Source organism: Carcharodon carcharias, chromosome 13, assembly GCF_017639515.1.
Source record: "Carcharodon carcharias isolate sCarCar2 chromosome 13, sCarCar2.pri, whole genome shotgun sequence".
Lineage (NCBI taxonomy): Eukaryota > Metazoa > Chordata > Chondrichthyes > Lamniformes > Lamnidae > Carcharodon > Carcharodon carcharias.
Genome location: NC_054479.1, coordinates 19,675,467 through 19,693,067, shown reverse-complemented (window position 1 = coordinate 19,693,067; position 17,601 = coordinate 19,675,467). Strand labels below are relative to the sequence as shown.

The 17,601-nt window shown below is 38.6% G+C and overlaps 2 protein-coding genes across 2 annotated transcripts in view; both read right to left on the bottom strand.

The window, feature by feature from the left end:
- Positions 1-16,371, bottom strand: part of LOC121285646 (acyl-CoA dehydrogenase family member 10-like) — a 72,612-nt gene extending 56,241 nt beyond the window's left edge. The window contains exon 1 of the mRNA XM_041202302.1: positions 16,354-16,371. The gene's annotated coding sequence lies outside the window, so the exon portion shown is untranslated. The remainder of the gene's footprint in view (positions 1-16,353) is intronic.
- LOC121285648 (sodium- and chloride-dependent GABA transporter 1-like) overlaps positions 16,223-17,601 on the bottom strand; it is a 74,477-nt gene continuing 73,098 nt past the window's right edge. Inside the window, exon 13 of the mRNA XM_041202306.1 lies at positions 16,223-16,386. Coding sequence (XP_041058240.1) covers positions 16,249-16,386 — 138 coding nt within the window. The 3' untranslated portion in view covers positions 16,223-16,248. The remainder of the gene's footprint in view (positions 16,387-17,601) is intronic.

Below are 17,601 nucleotides of genomic sequence, written 5' to 3'. Positions count from 1 at the left end.
AAGGAGATTCACCAGGATGTTGCCTGGGATGAAACATTTAAGTTATGAAGAGAGGTTGGATAGACTCAGGTTGTTTTCATTGGAGCAGAGAAGACTTCTCTGGGGTGACTTGATCGAGGTGTACAAGATCATGAGGGGCATAGACAGGGTGGATAGGGAGCAGCTGTTCCCCTTAGTTGAAGGGTCAGTCAGGAGGGGACATAAGTTCAAGGTGAAGGGCAGAAGACTGAGGGGGGATGTGAGGAAAAACTTTTTTACCCAGAGAGTGGTGACGGTCTGGATTGCACTGCCTGGGAGGGTGGTGGAGGCGGGTTGCCTCACATCCTTTAAAAAGTACCTGCATGAGCACTTGGCATGTCAGGACATTCAAAGCTATGGGCCAAGTGCTGGTAAATGGGATTAGGTAGGGAGGTCAGGTGTTTCTCACATGTCGGTGCAGATTCGATGGGCTGAAGGGCTCTTCTGCACTGTGTGATTCTGTGATACAGATAATTGTCAAGGGACTTTGGAGAGCTGTCCATAGATCTTCAGTAGCAGGACAGGTAGATAAGATGATCAAGAAGGCATACTATCTTTTATTAATGATGACATAGAAGATAAGAGCAGGGAGGTTATTCTAGAGCTGTATAAGACACTATTTAGGCCGCAGCTCGAGTACAGCTTACAATTCTTGTCACTGCATTACAGGAAGAATATGATCTCATTAGAGAGGGTACAGAGGATTTAAGAAGTTGTTGCCAGGAATGGGCAATTTTATTGATGAGGAAAGATTGGACAGGCTAGGGTTCTTTGGAACAGAGGCAGCTAAGGGGAGATTTAACTGATAAAATTGAGGGACCTGGATAGAGTGGATAGGAAGGACGTATTTCCCTTAGTAGCAAGGTAAGTAACCAGAGGATGTAGATTTGAAATAATTGGCAGAAGGATTAGAGGACAGTTGAGCAGGAATCTTTTCACCAGATGATGGTGGGAGTCTGGAACTCTCATTCTGAAAGATAGAAGCGGAAACCCTCATCACATTTAAAAAGTATTTGGATATGGCATTGAAATACATGAATCTATTAATGTATATAATATTTTGGAAAATATTTTTCGTTTAAAATAGAGATTTCGTCTGTGGGTATGTCTTAATTGGATTGAAGCCAGCTAGTTTGGGTGCTTTGTTGTATTAGTTTGAGATGTAAACAGAGAGATAGCATGCATTTGCAGTTTTTGAATCGAGCATTCAAGTGGGGTGAAAACTTGATGCCTTTCTGGCAGCTACCAAGCAATATGTTTATATTTCTAATAAAATTGGTATTATGAAAGGGGTTTCATTGTTAAAAGGTAAACTTCAAAGAGGTTGTTGATACAATGAGAATTAAAATTCAATGGGGCTGGTAGCTACAACTTCAGTAGTTTTCGGGTGTGCAGGGAGAGGCAATGTAAGGTCAAAAGGCAGCTGCAAGCCTTCAACTGGTCCAACTGGCTTCACAGTGAAAATAGCCTCATTTTGAATTCGTAAGGTGAAAATGCTTTGCCTGGTGTCTGGTTAAGTCTATGGGTTGCTGTTGCCTTAATGGAAATTAGTTTGGGAATTTGTTAAAAGTTATGTTAGTAGTAACTTGTAGTTATGTGTATATATTTTAACCTGTGTAAATTAATAAAATGTTTAATTTAGTTTAATGTTAAACCTCAAGATTCCCGAGTTTAGATTCGTATCTCAAACATAACACTTAAAATTATTGATCATCACAGTTGTTTGAAGTTTCCCTCTGGGATTTTTAAATAACTCCGCTTTACCAACTGCATTGGTCATAACAAGTACCATAACCTACAGGGCTACAGCCCAAGAGCTGAAAAGTGGGATTAAGCATAATGGCTTCCTTCTGTGCCATAAATTTTCTGTTTCCACTTCCCTACATCACCATACTATGAGGGAGATGGTGGTGTAGTGGTAATGTCACTGGACTAGTAATCCAGAGGCCCAGGCTAATCCTCTGGGGGGACATCAATTCAAATCCCACCAACTAATAAATCTGTATTGAAAGCTAGCCTCAGTCATGGTGATCATGAAACTATTCTTCAATTGTTGTAATGGGCAACAAATGCTGGCCTTGCCACTGACATCCACAACCCGTGAAAAAATAAATTAAAAAATTGCTCTACATTAAGCCAGCTAATTTCCCATGTTGCTCCACATCAACAAGGGTATGCATCCCTTAAGACCCCACGATCTTTGAAAGTTCTCTCGTTTTGGGAACCATTCCTTTTGGATTGGAAAACTATGCATGCAACTGCACAATTCAAGAAAGGGGAGAGAGGGAAACCAAGGAATTATTACCATTTAGCCTAACATCTATTGCCAGGAAATTACTAGTCTATAATTAAGGATAGAATGAAAGAACAATTTGCAACTTCTCGGCTGATCAGCAAAAGCTAGCAATGGATTGGGGTATAGAAGTAGAAAGTAAATCCCTTACTCAATTTGAGTTGTCACTCCATCCTGTTTCTTCCAGGCAGGGGGAAGTTAAACTCAGGGCTAGCACTTAAAATGAACATTAAAATTAATGATGGAGGTATAATATGAAGACTGATACATTATATCATTCTTAAAACCCACTATTTTACCAGCCTGTCACATTTCTAATACCTGCTTTTGTTTATTATGCCTCTGTAAAGTTTAGGGACATTTCTCTACGTCAACTTGCATTTTTATAATAGTGTTATTGTTATATACTGCTGGAGACTAAGACTGCAGGGCCAGCTTGTCTCTGCCAGGCTACTCGCTTCTTGCAATTTCCCATGCAAAAGTAGATCCTAATGTCAAAAGAATAAGTCAGAGGACATTGACTTGCCCAAACCACACCTTCCATGCACGGTGCATTATTGCAGTCACCAAGCAATAAAAGGCATATTCAAACACTGGAAAGAAGTGCCAAAAAGATTGAAGTGTTTCCTGACATCACCCCTGGAAGGCCTAGTCCTAATTTTAAAGTTATGCTCCCTTATTCTAGACTCTTCTCACTAGAAGAAATACTTTATCTACCCTCATAATGCCTTTAATCACTTTAAAAAAAAAACCTCCATTAAATCATCCATCAATCTATATAAGCTGGATCTATACTATCAGTTCTCATAATACAACTCTTTAAGCCCATATCATTCTGGTGAATTTGCACAGCCTCCGACCAAGGCCAACACATTTTTCCTGAGATGCAATGGCCAGAATTGAATGCAGTACTGTAAATAGGGTTGAACCAGAGTTTTACATAAAAACCTACATTATTTCCACTCTTTCGTATTTCAGCTTCCTTGATTCCATTAGCCTTTTAAAATTATTTATGAACTTGTCCACGAGCTTTTAGTGACTTATTTACTCAAGATCCCCAAATCTTACTACACCTTCACAGTTTCTATCTTCTCAGCATTTAGAAAATATTCTAATATACCTTTCTTGGGTTCAACATGGATTACCTTACACTTTCCCACATAGGAAAGTGTAGGTAGGACAGAGTGTAGGAAGACAAAGTGACCCAGTTCAGTGAGGAAGCAATGGGCATGCTTCCCTACAAAGTAAGGTGGAGGAGGCCAACACTGTTTGGGTCAGAGAGACAAAGGGCCGAAAGGAATGAAGCATAGCAGCAGTGACAGTAGGTAGTCATAGTAGTAAACCACAAAATTACATCACACACTGTGGCTTAGTGCCTCAAATAATTTAATGATCTTACAAGGCCAATCAAGGTAGGAAGTGTTAGCAGCACCTTGTGAGAATACACCATGGAAGGCATGTAATCCATTACCAGTGACTTCCTCTTACTCTGTGTTAAAGTTCTTGAATAGCTTACCATCAATGTCTACAGAGCAATATGGTGTGCTTTACATCCTGATCCACCACCTTATAGTAGTGCAGAAAACTTCATATAGATTCAAATTGATATTAGATCATGCCCGCTCTGTTTTCATACTTAAAAACAATCCAGCCTAAGAGACCATATAAGGAAAATGAGAGGAAACCCTCTCATTTTCAAACAGCAGAGAACTAAAGGCCCCCAGGAAACAGTAATTGAATAGATTGAAAAGTAGTTCACAATAGGGAAACTGACTAGACAAGACGCAACTGAAAGTGTCAGGCAGAGGAGAAGAATGTGGGAATATTGAATAAATAAGGATTCATTTCAGAAAAAAGGGATAAATTATTCTAGATTGAAACAAGATTGTTTATTTAGAGCAAAGAATTGGACAGACCATATATAAAAATACGAAGTGTCAAATACCAAGTCCAAGGTCAGTTTTATAGACTTTTTTTTGTATTCTTATTTTAATAGAATTATTCCTCCAAAAAGAATTCAGAGTGAGTATCTGGTTTGGGGTTGGATTAAAGCTTACAAAAATCACTTTGGGTTGTCCTGTAGTTTGCATTATCAACGTATTAAAAAGTAATTCAGAAATAATCAAATACTTTCTGGTAATATGGCAAATAGTTCCTGTATTGTTGGGAACAAAAAAACATCTGTAGAAAGCAACCAGTCGGGCATGAATAATGCTGGAAATGCGAGGATGGATTAAATTTTAATGTGTAATTCTGTGCCAGAAGCTGTTGTTGATGTAGAGCCCAGAAATTCTTCTAAAAGGAAATTAGTTCCATGGAAAAAGGAATACAGAAGTTTATGTAAAACAGGTATAAGAGAATGATTAGACTAATTAAATAGAATTCCCCAATTAATCATAACTCAGGAGAAACAAACTCCATTTATTTTTGCACTTATGTAGACAAGTATCTGGCTGGTGAGAAGCAGTATCTGAAGTTTCTAGAAAAAGAACCGAGCAGAATCATGAGTGTTTGGGAGCTGAGCAAGAGATTATGTAAGAAATGTGGAAAAAAAATAAAGCTGGACCAAATTACTTGGGGGAAAAAGTCTTATTGTTTTAATTATAGGGATAATTGGACTGTACACATATAGAGAAAAACACTGACACAGACCTGATGTACTAAACTCAGTTACACTGCTACAAAGGTCCATGATCCACATAACCCTCTGAATCTGACTTTAAGGATGGCTGAAGCGGGTAGTGTTGTTTACTGTATGTCCCTTCAAGAATCTTTGGAGCAGTATTACTGCGGTGTGACACTATTTTGTTTGCTTTATTTATATGTAAACATGTGTTTATAGATCTATCATGTTTATAACATTGCACTTCATTATTGTATTTTCCCATCTCACAACTACAGACTTCCCAGTGTTCTTGGATCATTTGTGCTATGTCAGCATTGGTAGTAATTGTCCTGAACAGTAAAAAAATCAATGGTAATTGCAAATATGTTCAATGAATGTTATTTTGATCACTACTGCCACTTGGACATTTAAAGAATTGTATCAGTGGGCTCTTACAAGTGACTTGGTGTGTTATGAACTTATGATACTTCACATTCACAATCAGAGCAAATCCGTTGTAATCAGATTTAAATGTATAGTGTGGTTTATTATATTCTTTGTGTATATATGAAAAAACTGACAACACATATTTCAGGGCCAGAACCTCAAACAGGAATGCAGAAAAAGGACTGGAAAAAACATAGTTTTTACTGCATTTGTTAATTTATTTTAAAGGCAATTCTTGAAATATTTTACGAAAATAAGTACACTTTTCAAAAATTGAATCCCTGGAATTTATGTTTATAAACACTTGAGTTCAATAAAGGTCACAAGACAATCAAATAAGATACACATCATGCAGATAAGTTTTGCCCCAACATCTATTACTGATCACTGCATTACTTTACATGAAAAGGTAAATCTAGACAGATGTAGAAAACTCTTTTGCAATTTAGCAATGTTTAATAAAATTACAAATCATTGATAAAACAGTACTGGATTCATTTGGATAAGCATTGGTATAACAAAGTAATTTCCTGCCTTAAATGACTCTTTACCATTACATCTTACAATCTGGAACTAAACCAAAAGCTGTTTTAATTCTGTTCTTTTAATTCTATTCTTGAAGTTCAGAATCAGCAAACCAGCTCCTGATATTTATGCTGCTAAATCCCACTCATTAGCCGAGTGGGAGTCCCACCGGCCCAGGTTCTACCACTAAGCTGTAGAAAACAAATTTATCATCATAAATGGCAGGAATTGGCTCTTAGATGCTGAATCCAAATTAAACAAACAGTATAAAAGTACGGTCCTTATCACTTCTGGTTGGTATGTTAGAGCTAATGCAATGTATATTACACAGGTTGGGTGGTTTAACAGGTAATGTTAAGACTATAGTAAATCACTTAAATAAATTGAACAACACAGTTGGCAGTCTAAACAGCTTTATTTAAACCATACCTTCCAAAAAGCTAAATGCATGTTAGAAATTGTTTATTAAAAATATTTTAAAAATAATTAGTTTGACATTAAAAGAATATAATTGAATAGAAATTTGCACTGCAGACCTCCTACAGGTTTCCTACAAAGAACTCTGGAATTCAAGTTTGAACAGTCTTTCTTTAGCAGTATGGATGCCAAACCATGTCCTCCTTTGTGAGGGCCTCCCAGTCTAGTTTTTTTTAATGACACCACAATGTAAGAACTACAGAGCTAACATCAGTCAGTGTTACTACAAATCTCTTCACTGCCCATATGCTGTTCTCCCTGCTCTTCCACTGTGGGTTCACATTGCACCCACCACCACTCCTACATCATCAGTGTCAGTTTCAGTTGGAGTACTGGTGTCACCAACAATTTATAGATTGAGGTATACAAGGGAAGTGCACGTTAACAAGGCACAACTACTGAATAAACACCTGGTTCAGCCTGACATATATGAAATGCTTAACACCCAAGAGGCAACTTTGTAATTGACTAACGGAAATGGGAAATGGTTAGTCCTTTTTGGTCCATGCAAACGATTGCCTTATATAAAAGGTGGACAGTTTAAGAGATGGGACGATAGTTAGACAATTTTCCACACTTGTTAGAAACATCCAAAAACAAACTAGTTACAAACTGTGACTAGGGACCTCACAGTCAATTGGATACAAGATAAAATTTGACTAATGCTTTCTCACTAAATCTAGTTGAGGGAGACGATTCTGCGCCATCCTGTCATTCATAGCATCTAATTTTCTCTAAAATGATTGCAAGAGCTTCAGCTCCCACTACCTTCCCTATACCATTCTGGCATTATCGTTGGTGGAAAAGTGCTTCCTGACATTAGTCCTCATAGTTCACTCTATTAGTTTGTACTCGTGTCCTGTAGTGATGGTTCTAACTTGAAATAGTCTTTCAGATTTACTATTTCCATTCCACTTAGTACTTTTATAAGGACTTCTGTCATTTGTCCTTTCAAGGCTGAGTTTTCTCAGCCTTGAATCTTTCCTCATAGGTGCTGCAGAGGTGCCTTTCGGAAAGGCGTCAGGAGTTAGTGTTCCTCATAATTTAGTCCTCAGCACAAGGGATTTGCTTTGTGGCCTTTCTCTACACACTTCCATGCATGTTTTCCTTGTGTCTTGCAGACCAAGACTGAATGGAGTATCTAAAAAGCATAGCAGAGCTTCAGCATTCCAATTCAGAGGGGTTTTCTACTGATTTTTCTCTACAACTGAGTGTTCTATGTGTTTTGATTGCCCCGTTTCAATGGCTGGTCATATTAAGTCTACTGACACTCCCAGGTCTCTTTCACTACTGCAATATTCCAATATTCATCAATTATGTCCCCACAATTTCTTCCAATAAGACCTGGTACTCTTGTTGAATTTGAATCTACAAAGTTCTGCCCATTAACAACTTTGTCTTGATCTCTCTCTAGCTTTGTTTCATCAGACCACCACCATGACCAATTTGCATTGTGTCTGTGAGTCAAAGTTGTTTGTGTTCTTTAGATACAGTATAAGTCCCAGCACCAGTGTCTGGGACATTCCATAAACTGTAGATCTACAACACTTATCATAAAGGGGGAACCTGAGAGAGACTAATTCTCATTGAAACAATCTGAAGCATTACAAAAATAAGGGAATCTGAAATTATATGCATCTTAAGACTCTATAGGAATGCGAAGGAAGGGAACAAGGATGGTTCCAAATCTTTCATTGCTTAATTATAAGGATAGGGTTATTTAGTCTGGAGCACTGGGTCACCCTTTAAAAATCAAGAAGGATAAACCGAAGTAGATTTGAAGTTTTTGAGAATGGATGAGGACATAGCTATTAAATAAGAAGGCACAAAATTAGATTAGTTGGCAGGAGGTGCTTATTTTTTTTTTTTAAAGAGGGCTGTTCCCCTTTGCATTTGGCTACTGGGAGATGTGCTTAGTACAGCCATGCTACATTCTCTCAAATGGGATTTGACAAGTTCCTGAATGAGGATGATGTTGCAGTTGGTGGAGGGAGTTAAATAAGTTTCTAACATCATGATTCTCCCAAGTCTTCATGGTCTCCTGGAAATTGCTCAGCTTCCCCCACCCTCACTACATGTTCACCTGTTTCAGGAGTTAACATTACTAGGATGGGGGTTTGTGGGGTTTGGCAGTACTTGAGGTTGCATTGTCTAACAAATAAAAGGTGGGTTTTTACATTTGATGAAATTAAAGGACCATTGGTCATTTTGTCTTTCTAGTAGGAAGTTGTAACTGCATCTCCCGATATTAAGCAGCTATTCATAACCACAAATTGTACCTTGGAGAAGATTTTTAAACTTAATATATATCAATAACTCATTGTACAAATACATGAATAAGCATCCCTGTGTCACAATTGTGACTGTAAACACAAAGCAGCCCATTGCAGACAAGTTGTATTCAGGAATGTAAAGGAAAAACAAAAATGCAGGCATGATTTAAAACATAGAAATGATGTGATAAAGTACTTGTGTCGTAAATAAGTTACTTCCCTCCCTCACAAAAAAAACACTATTGACAAATTTTTTAAAAATTTGAATTCTAATGTGGTTCTGATCAAACTTTCCAGATTACAACATACTACACTGCAGCTTTATGGAACAAAAAATATTAAAGAGAGCAGTTTTAGTAATAACAGGTTCCTAACATGAAAGGTTTGATTTAATGGAAAAAAATCTTGAATTTAAAGAAAAATCAGAAATTACCAATATGGCAACAATAAGGAAACAAACTCATAGCAAAATCCAACACAATTCTATGAGACACAGCAAGTAAACTGAAATCTAGGAGCCAGGTTCAGTATGAAATGAAGGCTCATTCTTTTTTCCCCCCAGTTGAGGATAAACACCCTCAAATTCCAACTCCTAACTTCCAAGTAAAACTTTCCCATTCTCCTCGGTCCACAAACCAGCTGTCAGAGCATTGTTTTCTCCTAACTTTCCACCATATTGCCCTCAGGCAGCCATTAAGAGCTGTGTGAAATGTCAGTCGACATTTTTTAACCAAACACAATCCACCCCCCCTCCCAAAATCACCTGCCATCCTAAGTGATTTATCCTTCCTGGGATCAGTGTTGTTTGAGCTCCATTCAGCAGTTACACACAACAGAAAGAAAGACTTGCATTTAAATAGCGCTTTTCATGACTACCCAATGTCTGAAAGCACTTTACAGCCAATGGAGTACAGTGCAAAACAGCAACCCAGCAAACCTGAGTCCACCACTCCGCATTTGTTATTTAAAACTGCAAATAAAACAATGAAAATTCACTGCATTGCATCGAAAACTATGAATTGCAAGAATACATGGTTAAGAAAGACAACACAAACTCTCAAGCTAACTTAAAAAATTTCATTCAAGTTTTATTTCTAACTCTGACTCATACTGCCTGTATATAACAAATATTCTGATCTAACCATTAAAATACTCAAATTGCATGGTAAGTGATTGACGTATTTGTTGTAGAGAAGCAAGGAAAGGAATTTTATCATAAAGATATTATAGCACTGCTCAACAGATATTTAAGGTGTTGGGGCAGGCTGAAGGATAGCGTTAATTGCCTAGTAGCTCTCCCAGATTTAAAGAATATTTTTTCTTGTTCCTCTTCTCTCCTCTCCTGAGTTTCAATTCACTGAAATCCCTGCTGAGTTTCAATTCACTGGATACCACTCATCATCTGGTAACTTGTTCAAGTGTGTGGTGGTGGAGGCTACAACAGCCTAGCCTCCTTAAATCTAATATCTGTACAATTGTACTTGCAGCAGAGAAGTCTCTGGATAGCAGCCAGCAGTGGGAACACTGGTTCATTTCCCTTCACCAACCCAAGGGCAGCAAAGCTAACTATAGCTCTGAGCAAGATCAATTAACTGGGCACATTGGTGATCAAGCTAGAACAGCAGGAGAGATACCAGCTAGTAACAATGGTGAGTCAATGAGGAGTTCGCAATGGGAGACAAACTGCATTCCCCAGATTTTTAACTTCATTAGTTTTTTTTAAACTTTCGAATCCAAGCGTTTTATTAAAGCCTTTTTAAAACCAGCTGTTACAAATACAGGAAAAAAGGGGTCTACCATACATTATGTCAAGCGGAATAGAAGAAATAAGATTTGGTAGAGCGATTCCTATTTACTATATGCAGATAAAAATTTAAGACAGAGGTCTGAGCTAGCATGAACACCATCAGCTTGCAAGTTATGTAATGTGAAGAGAGCTAAAAGGAATATCCTCTCTCAAAGTGAAAAGGGAGGAAATCTACGTAGTTGGAGGGTGAAATGAAGCTCCTCATTGAGCTTGTGATTTAAGTAAAAGGACTATCAGGATATCTAAGTAATGATAGATAAGGTTTTAACATAAATCAACGAATCTCTGAGGAGATCAGCAAAGGTTATAGCCCTTTGGAAGGGCAAGATTACTAGAATTAAGTGAACATCTGTAATGGATGCTCCTGGGATAATATCTGATGAAGTTGATACATCTAACTTTGGTGTATAGTATGTAGCTACATCCAGTTCAGGTGTAAGTGAATGTATGATTCAAGGGCCAGCAATAATACCAATCTGTAGGAGCAGTAGTGAGTTAACAGCAGTTATTACTAATGCAGATTGTACACCAGTAGAATGCAGACGGGAGGTTATAGGCTTTTAATTGAAAGGATTACTGAAAGTTTAATTTTGAGGAAGAAGTCTAGCAATAGTTTCAATAAAAGGGTCAATTGTTTTAGTCAATCTTCTAACAGGAATTTTAAGAAGCTTAATAATCATTTTAATAGACCTTTTAACAAGAATGATGCACATAAAAGATTTGCAAAGAAGAAAATGGATTTTAAAAATGACAAAGAGATTTGTCAGAGGAATAGTGATGACCAGATCAAATCAAATGCCCGTTGAACATGGATGAATCGGAAATATATTTTGAAGAGTGAATTATTGAATTTCAGGTTATCAGGCTAATAATAAATTTCCTGCCCATTGTAAAAAGGCAACTGATAATGATTTGATGGGGGCAGTGAGTGAATCAGAAATCATTGAGGCTTTGGGGATTTTAAGAAAATCGCCTCTGGCCCCGATGGTGTTTGATGTAATTAGTATCAATTTGATTGACCATGTTACCAAGACTTTTTATGGGTGAATATCCAGATGGTTCCTGAAGCATTAAAGTTGAACTATACTGATGCCTAAAACAGAAGACTCCAAATTAAGGAACATCAACAAGTGGAAACCAACCCTGATTGGTTTGATTTGCCTCCATCTATTTAACAAAATTATAGCTAACAGATTATCTGATGTTATTAATCATGATGCCAGGCAAAAAGGTTTATTGCAGCAACACCCAGTTGTAATGAAAGCAATACTATTTCTTCAGAATTGTCTTACAGACACAAAAAGGAATAAGCAGCAGCTGGCTGTTTTCATTGGTCTTTCAAAAGCTTTAGATATTAGCTTATGGCCAACTGAATCAAAGAGCCTTAGTAGTAAAGGATTATGAAATAAATTTATTAAATTGTATACAGGAACGACTGTTAAAGGATGCTAAAGGTAAGACTGTCCTCTACATTAACAAGGGTGTCAAACTGAGGGTTCCTCTATCACCCATGTTTTTTTTACACAATATTATAGATTCACTCCTCTGTGTTAATTGTAAATAAAGGGTAGGCATTAACTGGGGATTCACCTGGTGCTCTTATAAACAGGAGCAGACAAACTCTGGTTGTCAGGTTAGGAGATGCATCTTTGTAATGTAAATGAATGCTTTTAAAGAGTGTAGAGGCTGGCACCAATTCTATCGTTCACCACCGGGCTTTTTGGGATTCAACACTCTATACTCCTGATGACAAAGTCTTAGGCATCCAATTAAAGAATATTGCAAGGTCACTGAAATATGCAGCGTTTGTTTTTGCGAATGATGTAGAGCTTCTTAGAGACACCTGTACTGGAACAGATAAGAACTTGGCGAGTAAGGAAACCAGTCTTGAGATTAATGATAGAAAAGCAGCTGGGTTCTATAATGATAACAAGGTATAAAACCTTTTATAACATGAAGAATTGGATCCTGAATAAAAAATGAATGAGCATTTATTACTCTTGGTAATTTGAAAAATACTCGGTGCCCATGTTGATCCTTGGGCCGGGGTTGCTGAGGGTAGGTAGGAGAAAAACTGTGGGATTGGATAGTGTGATGATGATGACATCTTTAAAACCAACCAAAGAATTGAGTTTTTAAGAACTTGTATGATATCCCGATTTATTACAATCTAATTTTAAAGCAGATGTCGCAGAACATGTTGTTTAAGTTAGCCAGTGTAATTATGAAAAATTGGAAAGGCATTTTTCAAACAACATTTCAGACCACTTCTTATTTTCCAGAATTAGAGACAGAAGATTCTGCCTGCAGAGACTGGAGGTCTAAATTCTTCCAGCTATAGTTCTGGAGCAGTCTCCCAACCTTATCATTCAAGCTTTCTTCGTCCACAGTGGCTCTAGCAATGTTGACAGTCAAAGATCTTGACAGTCAGATTGAAGAAGAGAGCATCTATAGAGGAATATGCTAGATGCAGGGAGTGGGAATTCTAGAGGAGGATCAATTGAACCCATCAGGGAGTTGGGCTGTCCTACTACTGTAACAATATTATTTTGAACATTTGGATTAAGTTTAACTGTAATGTGAAACAGGCATATTTTATTAAGGCTCTTTTACTGAGATCCACAATCTTCAAATATATTATCCCTTGGCAGGAGCAGGCAGCCAAAGGATTGCAGGTCAAGGAACAATTATATGTTCATGGTCTGTTAATCATGTTAAGTTACACAAGTGAAGGTCTAATTAAGTACTTAGAGCACTTAAAAAGAGAAACTGCTGGGGCACTGTTAGTAGGTAGGAAGCATATATTATGCTGCATTCTGTAAATAAACCTATTATCAAGAAAATTATTAGCGTCTAGTTTCATATTTCGCCAGCTAGCTTGGGATTGATATAACATCACAAATATCAGGGAGTTGTATGTTTGTTCAGAATGATAAGAGGATCAAGGTCCTCGAATTATTGAAGGAAAAGGCCGTGATGTATGGTTGAACAGCCTTTACTGAGCTCTCTGCTGATACGTCTTCACAGTGGAAGACACGAGTAACATCCCCAAAGTTCAAGACAATCGGGGTGCAGAGGTGAGTATGGTGGCCATTACCAAGGAGAAGGTGCTAGGAAGACTGAAAGGTCTGAAGGTGGATAAATAACCTGGACCAGATGGATTACACCCCAGAGTTCGGAAGGAGATAGCTGAAGAGATAGTGGAGGCGTTAGTGGTGATCTTTCAGGAATCACTGGAGTCAGGGAGAGTCCCAGAGGACGGGAAATTACAGGCCAATTAGCCTGACCTCAGTCGTTGGTATGATTTTAGAGTCCATTACTAAGGATGAGATTTCAGAATACTTGGAAGTGCATGGTAAAATAGGGCAAAGTCAGCATGGTTTCATCAAGGGGAGGTCATGCCTGACAAATCTGTTAGAATTCTTTCAGGAGGTAATGAGTAGGTTAGACAAAGGAGAGCCAATGGATGTTATCTACTTGGACTTCCAGAAGGCCTTTGACAAGGTGCCGCACAGGAGGCTGCTCAGTAAGATAAGAGCCCACGGTGTTAGAGGCAAGGTATTAGCATGGATAGAAGATTGGCTGTCTGGCAGGAGGCAGAGAGTGGGGATAAGGGGGTCTTTCTCAGGATGGCGGCCGGTGACTAGTGGAGTTCTGCAGGGGTCAGTGTTGGGACCACAACTATTTACTTTATACATTAATGATCTAGATGAAGGAACTGAGGGCATCCTGGCTAAGTTTGCAGATGATATAAAGATAGGTGGAGGGACAGGTAGTATTGAGGAGGTGGGGAGGCTACAGAAGGATTTGGACAGGTTAGGAGGATGGGCAAAGAAGTGGCAGATGGAATACAACGTGGGGAAGTGTAAAGTCATGCACTTTGGTAGGAAGAATAGAGGCATAGACTATTTTCTAAATGAGGAGAGAATTCAGAAATCTGGAGTGCAAAGGGACTTGGGAGTCCTAGTCCAGAATTCTCTTAAGGTTAACTTGCAGGTTGAGTCGGTAGTTAGGAAGGCAAATGCAATGTTGGCATTTATTTCAAGAGGACTAGAATATAAAAACAGGGATGCACTGCTCTATAAGGTCTATAAGACCACATTTAGAATATTGAGAGCAATTTTGGGCCCTGTATCTCAGGAAGGATGTTCTGGCCCTGGAGAGGGTCCAGAGGAGGTTCACGAGAACGATCCCAGGAATGAAAGGCTTAACAAATGAGGAACGTTTGAGGACTCTGGGTCTATACTCAATGGAGGTTAGAAGGATGAGGGGTATCTGATTGAAACCTACAGAATACTGAAAGGCCTGGATAAAGTGGACATGGGGAAGATGTTTCCATTAGTAGGAGAGACTAGGACCCGAGGGCACAGCCTCAGAGTAAAGGGAAGATCTTTTAGAACAGAGATGAGGAGAAACTTCTTTAGCCAGAGAGTGGTGAATCTATAGAATTCATTGCCACAGAAGGCTGTGGAGGCCATATTTAAGACCGAGATAGATAGGTTCTTGACTGGTAAGGGGATCAAAGGTTACGGGGAGAAGGCTGGAGAATGGGGTTGAGAAACTTATCAGCCATGATTGAATGGCGGAGCAGACTCGATGGGTCGAATGGCTTAATTTCTGCTCCTATGTCTTATGGTCTTACGTTATGGAAGCTGGATGTTATCTCCCTTAAAGGTGATGACATTGCAGTTGTCAAAGTTATTGTCGACATAAAGATAACAATTAACCCCTGGAAATGTGGACAAACATAAATATCTCAAGTTCCCAATAGTCAACACGGCTAAAGGGAGGGACATCATATTCGTTGGTTTTAGAAAATATTGGGTCAGATTGAACAATTTGCTTATGAAGTTCCTCAAGATCCATCACTTGACCTTTCAGCTTGTGATGCTATTGATGCTCGAGATTTTAGAAATATTTAGACTCATAGGTGGTCACGGCTTGCAAAATTTTATTTTTAAATTTATCATTGCTTTTACTTTTTTAAAAAGTTGTCTTTTAGTTTAACATTTTAGTAAATAAATTTTGTTTTATTATTTTTAATTTTGTTAACATTAATTCCTTGTGTCAGCACATCAGTTGAAAAAGGGATTGGCTTACAATTCTTATTAATGCATGGTCCTGTACTGTCTCCCTCCTTTGTGGGTTGTTCTCTCATGCTCGGTGTTATTCAGTGGCTTCACATAATTTTATTTTAGTCTAGCCAACCTGCGAAGCACCCTGTCCCTTGATCAAATGTGACCTTCTGCCGGACAGGATACCAGACAACGTGGATGACCCATGGTGATACTCAAAAAAAATACGCTCGTTTGAGTGTATTCATTAATGTGTGGAAAAAGCAGGGACTTCGTCGACTGAAAGTATTTTGAGGTATACAACGCAGGGTGAAATACTGGTCATTGTGGTGACTGTTATTTGAGGTGATGAATTGAATCAGTAGGCCTTAGTATTGCCAATACATTTTGTTGGATAATTTTACACACATTTTTTCCTAAATAAGTCCAGTGCCAACAGTTTCACTAACCACCATCCTGGCATTAACTGCTACTTACTCTATGTTGTCAAATTGCTGCTAAACACATTGCCATTACATTCCCTGGGAATCTTTCATACAAGGGCAGAGTGGCTAATTAAACATGTTAAACACACAATTCCAAAACAAATGAAAAGTTAAATAAATCTGTCACCATAGCACCAAAATATGTTTTGTCTTAAAGTAGTGCGAGCATAGGAAATGAAAATTTCAATGAAGCTATTTTTTCCCAACAGACCTTAAATAAGTTTAAAAAAATAACATGCCAGTTTATTTCGAGAGGTCAATGCTGTCAAAACAGATGGCAGAACCTGAAGGCCTGTATATGCCAGACTTCAATTTGATCATCAGGTCCCGGTTTTCTGTTGGAATTACCTCAGTTACTGGAGATACTGACGAACGAAGGCGCTGAAAGTCAAGGAAAGAAATCTGTTTTATTTACCTTAAACGTGACCTCGTGGAAAATTCATAAAGTTCATGGCCCTGAACTTTCACAGGGTAGGCCTGATCTCCTGCTGCTACTTCCATGAAAAGACAGTGGACAAATTACGTCACAAGCCATTTTAACCATTTACACATTGATTTCACCATATGAGAGGGATTGAACATAAAAGTAAGGATGTTATGCTTCAGTTTTCAGGGCATTGGTGAGACCGCACCTCGAATACTATGTGCAGTTTTGGTCTCCTTATTTAATGCACTGGAGGCAGTTCAAAGGAGGTTTACTAGATTGAAACCTGGAATGAGTGAGTTGTCATATGAGGAAAGATTTGACAGACTGGGCTTGTTTCCACTGGAGTTTAGAAGACTGAGGAGCGATTTGATTGAAGTATACAAGGTGGCCGTCGAAAGGATGTTTCCTCTTGTGGGTGAGTCCAGAACCAGGGGACACTGTTTTAAAATTAGGGGTCGCCCTTTTAGGACAGAGATGAGGAGAATATTTTTCTCTCAGTGGGTTGTGTGACTTTGGAACTCTCTGCCTCAGGAGGTGGTGGAGGCGGGGTCATTGAATATTTTTTAAGGCAGAGGTAGATAGATTCTTGTTAGGCAAGGGAATCAAGGTTATCGGGGTTAGATGGGAACGTGGAAATCGAAACACAAGATGATCCGCCATGATCTTATTGAATGGTGAAGCAGGCTTGAGGGGCCAAATAGTCTACTCATGTTCCTATTTCTTATGTTCATTTCTCTGCGGTTTCAGCTTGATCTCCCACAATAAGTTCAGGTACACCTTCCTTCTAGTACCCCAATTTTATTCTGTTCACCCCTCAAGGAGCTGATTGTGGACAAGATTTCACAAATACCAGCTGCCTGTGAAAAATTAGCCAAGTCTCCTGCTCTGGATCCCTGTCCAGCGACCTTTGCTGGAAGTGGAAGTGAATATCATCGGAGTTGCCACAATATTCCTGATCAACATAAGTAATTGCATTGTTTACAACTCTTTAGTCTATTGATACAACTGATAAGTCTGTTAAATTAATTTCTGGCAAGGTATCTTCTTTCCTAAAGACATCCAGGCCGCCACAATATGGTTCTTGGGACAGAAGGTGCTTTCCATTGCTTCCCCCAAATATCCAGTCTTAATTGAGGAGTCCATCCAGTGAACAGCGGCAGATTTTTTAG